At 36.3% G+C, this 9,311-nt stretch overlaps 2 protein-coding genes across 6 annotated transcripts; one reads left to right on the plus strand and one right to left on the minus strand.

Moving 5' to 3' along the window:
• The first annotated feature begins 79 nt into the window (after positions 1-79).
• On the plus strand, positions 80-4,035 carry LOC122417030 (U4/U6.U5 tri-snRNP-associated protein 1). Its single transcript, XM_043430253.1, has 9 exons — positions 80-573; positions 956-1,428; positions 1,501-1,629; positions 1,706-2,291; positions 2,395-2,669; positions 2,753-2,843; positions 2,926-3,124; positions 3,207-3,548; positions 3,680-4,035. Exons 1-9 carry the CDS (start codon positions 408-410, stop codon positions 3,705-3,707), a joined length of 2,289 nt encoding a protein of 762 aa, XP_043286188.1. The 5' UTR covers positions 80-407; the 3' UTR covers positions 3,708-4,035.
• Positions 3,814-9,104, minus strand: LOC122417031 (protein phosphatase 1 regulatory subunit 14B). 5 transcript variants are annotated; one of them, XM_043430257.1, is made up of 6 exons: positions 8,363-8,699; positions 7,688-7,908; positions 7,380-7,469; positions 7,234-7,272; positions 7,093-7,167; positions 3,814-7,022 (listed from the first exon to the last, which is right to left on the minus strand). In XM_043430257.1, exons 2-5 carry the CDS (start codon positions 7,892-7,894, stop codon positions 7,126-7,128), a joined length of 378 nt encoding a protein of 125 aa, XP_043286192.1. In that variant the 5' UTR covers positions 7,895-7,908; positions 8,363-8,699; the 3' UTR covers positions 3,814-7,022; positions 7,093-7,125. The 5 variants fall into 5 exon arrangements, with proteins under 5 accessions (XP_043286192.1, XP_043286191.1, XP_043286193.1 ...); XM_043430256.1 differs by lacking the exon at positions 8,363-8,699 and adding an exon at positions 8,970-9,104 and having other exon boundaries at positions 3,814-7,167; XM_043430258.1 differs by having other exon boundaries at positions 3,814-7,167; positions 7,691-7,908; positions 8,363-8,708.
• Between the last annotated feature and the right edge of the window lie 207 nt (positions 9,105-9,311).

The following is a 9,311-nucleotide window of genomic DNA, read 5'->3' on the forward strand; positions in this document are numbered from 1 at the left end:
TCAATCAGCCAATTTCACAGAGGTCCGTTCATCACTGATGGCGAGTTGGAAGTTGGAAGTGCAGCTTCTTATTATTATTTTTTCTCAGTCTGTCGTCTGACCCACGGTCTGACGGTCTGACTGATTATTGAGTTGAAAGGGTTGAAAGTGATTTTTCACATCGACAAGTCTAAGTAATCCTTATTGAATATAAAAAGTGCATCATTACTATCATCGTTGTATAATTAAAAATAAAAGTAGCAAAGCCCGTAGAATTGAATCGTTCATAACCTCTAAAAAAACTTCGACGTTCGTCATCGTCGTTGTATACGTTCTCAACTGAATGCCGTAGCCGAATTTCTTTTTGGAAAACGAAATAAATGTTGTAAGTGCTTACTATAATCAAATTGATATAATTCCCAATTATAATGGGTTCAAACAAACGGCATAAAACTGAGAAAACGCGAGAACCGAAGAAGAAGCGTCAGCATCGTAGCAGATCACGATCGAATTCTCCGGAACGTGAAAAAAGTGATAAACACAGGCATCACAAAAAACATAAAAGAAAAGAACGCAAGGATTACGATAGTGATGGTAATGTATAATTAATGGTTTATTTTGTAACACCGAATATCTATCAGATTTTGTTTCTAACCTTAAAATTATACTCGAAAAACTTTACTAAAAATATAAATACCAGGAATCTTTCAATAATAGATTTTTCCAAGTTGTACCAATTTGGCAAATGTGTATTCATATTGGTAGATATTTTATCGAATCATGTTTCAAAAAAAAGTGATGTTTGGATAAACAGTTGTTTCATCCACCTATAGTCATGATTTGAAAATTATGAATATTTCTCTAGCATTGTCTTGATAGATAATTGAAAACTAAATGAAATCATCATAAAAACTTATGTAATTCATCAACTTTTTATTAGATTTATGATTTTATGTTCCTTTTCTTGATTATAAAGTGGAAATCGTAAGTGCGCCTCCACCACCAAAAATATCTAGGAGTTCTCACCTTTTGACTCCGTCGCCACCTGAAATATCACGAGGTCACAGAGAAGAACATTCGCCGCCAAAAGGTGGCTCATCACAGGCATCATTGTCAATTGAAGAAACAAACAGACTACGAGCAAAACTGGGTCTAAAGCCGTTAGAAGTTGAAACAACAACTTCCAAGGAGGATGTCAATAAGATCAAAGATGATCTTGGCGAGTTCTATCATAAGCCAGCGGCAAATACTAGTGACATAATTAAGTCACAAAAAATTAAAGAGAAGCTGAACGTTCAGAAGCAGAAGCGTCAAATTGAGTCAGATTTATTGAAAGTCAAACTATTGGGCGAGGGTAAAGAAAAAGATGACGATTCGGATGACGATGCAAGAGCTTGGGTTGAGAAAAATAGACGGTTACAGGAAGAGAAGAGAAAGGCAGAGGAGAGAGTGAGATTCAACTTTGAATGATAATTTACAATTCAAAATATTCGGTTCTGCTAAATCTGCTATATTTTTTAGGCAAAAATGCTTGATCAGCTGGACGAAGAATTTGGCATTGGGAATCTTGTTAAAGAGGAGGAAGATATTCAGCGAAGAAGTGCTTACACAATGAGAGATTTAAGAGGCCTAAGGGTGGAACACGACATTGTAGGTATCTTTAAATTGTAGTTGCATTTTCTACAGCGTGACTGAATGAGCATCAAGAGGATATTTTATTTGACAGGAAAATTTCCAAGAAGGTCAAACAATGATCCTCACTTTGAAGGACAAAGGAGTTTTGGATGAGGACAACGACGTTCTCGTAAACGTCAACATGAAAGACGATGAGCGCTACAAACGGAGTGTTATAAACAAAACGAGAAAGCCCGGCTACGACGCGTACGCGGATGAGAATTTCGACGAGTACGGATTCCCGAAAGGCGGCGTTTTGGACAAATATGACGAGGAAATCGAGGGCGAGAAGAAGGAGAGTTTCGCTTTGGGCATCGACGATGCGAACGAGCTGAAACATTTCCGTGCTCAAATGGTGAAACATCGTTTAGCCAATAAAAAACTGGAAACGCTTAAGCTTGCGGAGCCGAAACTAGCCAGCGAATATTACAACGAGGAGGAATTGGCCAAGTTCAAAAAACCGAAAAAAAAGGTACGCAAAATAAGACAAAAAAAGATGCTGAAAGCCGATGATCTCGTTGCCGACAGTACCGATTATCTCAGAGATCTTGGTAGCAGGAGAAATCGCAGGGGTGCGGAGACCAAAGTAAACGAGGAACGAGAAGAAAAAATGAGCATCGATGTCGATGATTACGAAGGTAAATCGAAAAAAATTCCGGAAAAATCTAGATTATTCAGAAGAATTGTTTATCGTTAAGTACTGGGAAACCATAAATTATTCAATCGTTTGCTTTTCGACAGTGCCCGGGGAAGATCTTTCAGGTATCAAAATCGAAGACAATGATAGAGAACTTGAATTTCAGTTGGCAATGAAGAAAGCCCAACGATTAAAACGACCTCAAGTCTCGAGCATCGAAAAAATTGCTGCAACAATAAAGAACGAAAATGAAAATGTTAATGACAACCAGGCTGGTAATATAATTTTAAACGCAACAGCAGAATTCTGCAGAACTCTTGGGGATATACCGACTTATGGTCTTGCGGGAAACCGCGAGGAAAATGACCAAGAAATAATGGTAATGAATGTTTGCATACAATTGAAAGTAAACTACAACGACGAAGTGGCGAGCTTTGAGGCAGTTGTTAATAAAATTTGCAGGATTTCGAAGTCGATGGCGCGGAAGAGGAAGCCATTCCTGATAATGAAGAAGACGATGGTCGCGGAGCTTGGAACACCGTTCATCAAATGGGTGAAAATCTTAAACATAAAAAATAAGTATATATATATAAAAAAGAAAATTTTCAAAATTTAGGAATTTCGTAAAATTTCAGAAAAGTCAACTATTGAACCGGTTACAATGGAAGCGGCCATTTTAGATGCGGAACCTTCGTTGGGTCAAGGAGTCGGTGGTGCTTTGCGACTAGCAATGAGCAAAGGTTACTTACAAAAAGAAGACACAAATCGTCCGTCGGCGTCACGTTTCGCACATTTACAGGCACAGAATTATTCCATAGAGGACAAAACTTATGGGTGAGTTGGCAGTTATTCAAAGTTTTAAAACAATTTTTATTCCCGTACCAAGAGAATAAACAAGATATTATTATTAAATCAGGGACGACGACAAATTCGGGCGACGCGATCGATTCAACGGCCCGACCTCGGAGTTCAAAGAGCGCGATGGTTTTAAACCGAACGTTAAATTGGAATACATCGATGATGATGGGCACGTTCTATGCGCTAAAGAAGCTTTTCGTTATTTGTCCCACAAATTTCACGGTAAAGGACCCGGCAAGAATAAGGTTGAAAAGAGGATGAAAAAGGCCGAACAAGAAGTTTTGATGAAACGTATGTCCTCGACCGATACACCTTTGGGAACTCTCAATTTACTTCAGGCTAAACAGAAAGAAACTCAGTCACCTTACATCGTTCTAAGTGGCAGTAAACATATGCAAACGTAAGTGTACATATTAGTCCGAGATTTATAACGAAATTTCAATCATTTCGAGAGTTTTGAATTCCAATCTGAAACAAAAAATTACATGAAAAAAAACGTGATACATATAACTATTCTGCTTTTTTCTACAGAACAACTATATCAAAAACCAAGCATTGATGGATACGCCAATAGAACGCAGTGAAATTGCGACCACAATTTTTAATTTTCGATAATAATTATAAGCGGTAAGAGACTAATGAATTGTCTGGAAATACAAAATTGATTGAAGCTGAAAAAATGTTTATTTTTCACTATCTATTTGCTTATTTTCATTTTTCCTTCATTCGGTGTTACATTGGTACCGGTTGAAAACGAAGATAACATAAAAAATGCAAAAACAAGATCACATTAGTGTGGAAGGTGTGTACGGTGGATGCTTTTGAAAAAGGGACGATTTTTGAATTTACAAGAATTCCTCTGTTTTTTTTTTTTTTTTTTTTTTTTTACAATAATCGAAGAGAGAGAGAGAGCGAAGGATAAAATTGTAGTTTGAGCGTTTTGACATACTAATAACCTAAACTGCACAGTGAATAGATGGACTACAAATACGCATTATCAATCAGGCTTAATTACGAATAAAAGTCGCTACACTCATTAATACAAGTTCATTTCTATTCGCCGCACCGAATTCAATAGCATCCCTCCCCTCCCCTGTTTTTTTTTTAACACTCGTCATTTCGATGAAAGTACAAAAATGTATACAAAGTCAAGTGAAATCACGATCGAAAATATATACGTATGTGTATATATATCTATATATATGTGTGTGTATATCAATTGTCGAGTATGGAAGGATACACTTGGAAAAAAAGTTACTTGCACACAAACACACACACACACACGCACACATACGATCGAGAAAAGTGCGTACATAAAATCAGGATTTTTACATTTTTTTTGTGAATTTTCTTAAGATTGTTGTTCTTACTTGAAAATTCGTAACATTCATGCGAGTATTTCAAAGAAAATAAAATTAACAAATTAAAGTAGTTTTCTGGTAGGACGATTTTTGCATTATTTCATGTACGAGTCTTGAAAAATATGAGTTGTTTGTTCTTTTTTTTTTAGTAGTTTCTATCGAGACAAATATTTGCAAATAAAAAAATAAAAAAGTTGCTGACGACGAAAAAAGGTCGATCGAGTCTTCTTGAATGACGAAAGAAGTTAGTCGAAACACCGACGCTGAATATATTGCAGCAAACAATCAGTTTCGCGTATACCGAAACACTTTGGTATAAACTATCACAGCTCTCTTTTTTTTTTTAATCATTCGAAATACCGATCTCGGAGACTCCCGAGATTTGAACGCTTTTAAAACTCAACAAAATGAAAAATATGCTTGATAAAAGAAAAACGAGGGAATATTGGATACGCGGTTTCTGTCTTTTCCGTTTCAGAAGACTAGAGAAAACTTTGGTGAGCTTTGCAGAGCCATTTAAAAATTCCGTATACTCGAAAAATCTCCGACTGGCCGGTATGTCGAATAAAATAGACAAAGAAGCTGTGATCTCGAAGAAAACATCAACAATTCATAAATACCCTGCTATGTTGTAAAATAGGCTCGTTTTTATCTAAAAACATCAATGAAATATTGATTGGCAGCTTTTGAAATATATCAAATAGTCGCACAACGTGTATTTTTAATTCAACGATTTACTTTTTGTTTTCTCCGTTTATCTTTTTTTTTTTCTAAAATGCCTAAATAGTACGTAATCTAAATTGGGGATCTCGCACTCATTCGTGTCCAATTTTCATCACGTATACCAATTATTTTCTAAACGAGATATGCACTGATATAGCAAATAGATATGTTACCTATCTACAAAGCAATTAGGCGATCTATTCGCGGACCCACTTTTTTGTTTTCTCTATTCTTTTTTATATTCCAATTTTCGCCGCTCTTTCGTTTTTTCCTTGAACAGAGGCAGTGATGTTTCAATGCGAAAACAATGCTGTACGAAAAAATGCACTTCAAACATCGAATTTGTTCCAGCACTCGAGTTTTTTTGTAAGTACACTCGCGCATTCGCTGCGTAAATCAATAAGCGAAACTGCATTTATACCGGTATGAGATCGTGAAAACTGCCTTAACATTTCGAAATATTACCGATATGTTTCAACAAGTTTTCTATTTTTTTTTCTTCGCGTAATGCACAATCCACAATCAGCCGTTTTCGATCGCCTCGACTAATAAAATCAGATTTATAGTTCTCATAAAGATTTGCAATCAATTTCGCTCGTCTATTCGGTCCATTCATAATTTGGATGCTGCTTCCGCGTAAATGTAAACAGAGCTCGAGACTAAACATCTCATGATGCGGGGCTTGACAAAGAAATTCAATGAGAATTACATGTTGAGTAACAATTCGAAATGATTACAAAAAGTTATGAGAACGTTACATTTCCGTTACAAAACTATCTAAAGACTGTGATTGCTCATCAGTACGTAAGAAAAACAAAAACAAAAAAAAGTAAGATTAAACGATAAGAACACTAAAACACCGAAATCGCATGCACCGTTGTGTTGTTTCGTTCGTTTGTCTGTATTTTTACCTACGTAAGTTAGTATTCGGGATACTCGGTATAATTAATTCTATCGGACAATCGTGATTCATTACTATTCAGTACTGGAACAATATCAATATACCCTGAGGTTATTGTATTCTAATGCCATATAATTGCGTATTAAAACATTAATTTGTGCAACCGTTCGTGCGCATTTTCTTTACTTTACGTTGAATTTCTAGCTGCGAAATTGGAAGAATATTTTGCAGTTGCACCAGAGGCCCAAAGAAAAAGGGGAAAAAATGGCCCGTGATTGAGCGGAACGATGCGGAATTCACGTAACGTGATTTTCAACAATTCACTCGTCTCAATTTCAAGCCCCATCCTATTTGTGCACAAAAACAAAAAGTCTATTCTACATTGATTAGTTCAGCAATTTAGCGATACACGAATTTCTTTTTTTTTTTTTGCCTTTTTCCATCGCAAATCGTACACGTTATCTATTTGGCACTTGGTAAGCTGATTTCTAATCGAATCTCACCGAGTAGATACGCACACGGAGTATTTGATGACAAATAAGCGCAAATTTTTGTGTAAGAAAACAGAATTGGAAGAGACAACGCATTTTTGCCACGTTGTACTTTTTCATTTTGTTGTTTTTTTACTTTTTTACGGAAGAGTAAAAAACGTAATGAACTCAGTTGATTATCCAGTACGAGAAGAGACTGATTGACTTGTGTATATTTGTGTCGAGAATTAAAAACGTAGCGATCGAATGAAAATATATCGGTGGTAGTACTTGTGCTCGTTTAATGAGAAAATTTTATCACCTTTTCCCAACTTTTCTTCCTTCGTTATTACGTATTGACCTTTGTCGATTGTTTCTTTATCATTCTTCCGAAACCTTTGCCACATGCGTTTCAGCGCCTGCACATATATAAATATATATATATATAGACACTCAAAATGAGCAAATATCGCGATCCCAAGTACCAACAGCGATTCTAGCTTCATGGCAGTGGTATAATCTTCAGAGTGTTTTCGCTTTTTCTAGCAGATCATTGATAAATTTCTGAAACAAAAGAGAATCTTTATTTTTGTGTCTTGGAATTGGTTTAATCTAGAAAATTATCCTCACCTTCACGTCGTGAGGTTTTTTTGCATCCACCAGAAGATCCTGGAAATCAAAGGATCTTAAGATTGTTTAAAATTTACAAAAATAATGTTCAATTTTGGTAAATCTAATCATAAAGGTGTAAAATTTCGGAAATAGATTCAGCACACCTGTAAATAACTCCTTCTATGATCATCACTGTCCATGTCGAGTAACTCATCTATGTCGACCTCCACTTCTCGGTTTTTTCCGTTGTCGTTCTGTAAAAATTTATAAATTCTCAATTAATTTGTTTGTATTAAAAAATCAGCAACCAATAGTGTAACAAAATGGAAGCAAAAATTTTTTATCCTATAAGTATAATACAACAATGCAATATTGCTAAATTTTTTAAATTTATTAAGCGTTAAAAAAGAATGATATATAAATGCAAGAATCGAAACCATATTATTGGACAATCGTATGAAATGATACTCACAACAGTTTCGTACAGCTTTTGGAGTTCATCAAATAACCACATTTCAACAGCGAGTCTCTTACGAATAAGAGACATTTGATGAGAACCATATTTGGCGGTGAGAAACTTTTCACGACGTTCCTTAACTTCGCCTTTTTCTGTGAAAGCCACATGGAGATTGGCGCGAGCAGGGCTTCGCTCTGCTGTCAAAACACCACCACCTTCCATTGTTTTGCAGGATTCTAAAGAAAAACTATTATTTTTGTTTATGCTGTCTTATACAAGAATGACAATTGAATGAATTGATTTTTCATCTGTAATATTATGGTTGTTTCCCCACACGCTTGTGTGTATACCACTCCAAGATTCGTCTTCCGCTCAATATCCGTAATAACATTAGAGTTTGAATGTACGACGATTATTGAAAATAATTCGAGGTCATAAATACCACATGATCATTCTCCAAAGTAAAAAAAAGGTATGGTATAGCGCGAATCAATTAACGTGATTAATATCACGGAAAGATCGAGCAAGAGTGATTCAGAGAAAAAAATGCGAGGTCGTTAATTGTTCGATTGAGATTGCCCGTGAATGAAGAGAAAAAAAATGCCATAAACTTATTGTCGTTTTGACGATCAACGACCGCGTAGGAAATATACACACACGAATTCACATCTTGAAATATTTTTCATTTACCTTGTTGAAATACCACCGCTTTGAAATTTATTGCACGCAACACACTATACCGTGTTACTCGAGAACATTTACTGGTGCGTCGTCTCCCCTGGCAAAGCGTTCCGCTTTTTTTTGTATATCGTTTCTTTCCTTTTTATTCTCTTCGATGTGTTGCTTTTTTTTTAAGTCTTATATTTATGCGTAACGCCGACCACTACCAGCACTGGGCAAACGAAGCTTGGTCAATGGGAGAAGAGAGAGAAAGCAGCCTCTCTTCTTGAAAGATATTTGACCGTCAGATCTTGACGTTTCGTCGTCGCGGTTCCGTCGGTAGGATGGAGAGGTAGGGTGGAGATTGTTTGTCCAAAAAAACACTGGGACTCAAGGACGAGGACCTAGCCTAACATCAGAGTCTAGTTTCAAATGTTGAGCACAGATGCGTCGTCGCGCTACGTTCGTTTTCGCCGATAAAAAAAGACTCGACAACAGAGGTTCTCAACTTTAGTTGGGTACACAAATTAGTAAATAATTTGTAAAATAGATATACAAAATATATATATATCTACCCGTCTGTATATACAAAACCGGATAAAAGAGCCATGTAAACGTAGTCAATAACGTTACTTACCGTTCAATTTTGCATTGTAAACGCTCCAACACTATAACAGCGGTGTGTTTAACTGCGTATATTCCAAGTCGAATGTTTTAAACGTTATCAACAACCAAGTTGAGAATCTCTGTCGTCGAACCTTTTTATCTTTTTATCTACGAAAACAACCATGACGACATCTGTGCTCAACATTTGAAACTACACTCTGACGTTAGGCTGGAGTATCCTAATGCTTTTCCGGACTATGTTTATATCATCGGTGAGAACGTTCTCCACCTTCCCTTCTGCCCGTTCTCCGACTCAACTGATTACGTGATCGGTAACTCATGACCATCCTTCGGCATGAAAATTTGCTCCGCA

Source organism: Venturia canescens, chromosome 10 (assembly GCF_019457755.1).
Source record: "Venturia canescens isolate UGA chromosome 10, ASM1945775v1, whole genome shotgun sequence".
In the NCBI taxonomy this organism is placed as follows: Eukaryota; Metazoa; Arthropoda; class Insecta; order Hymenoptera; family Ichneumonidae; genus Venturia; species Venturia canescens.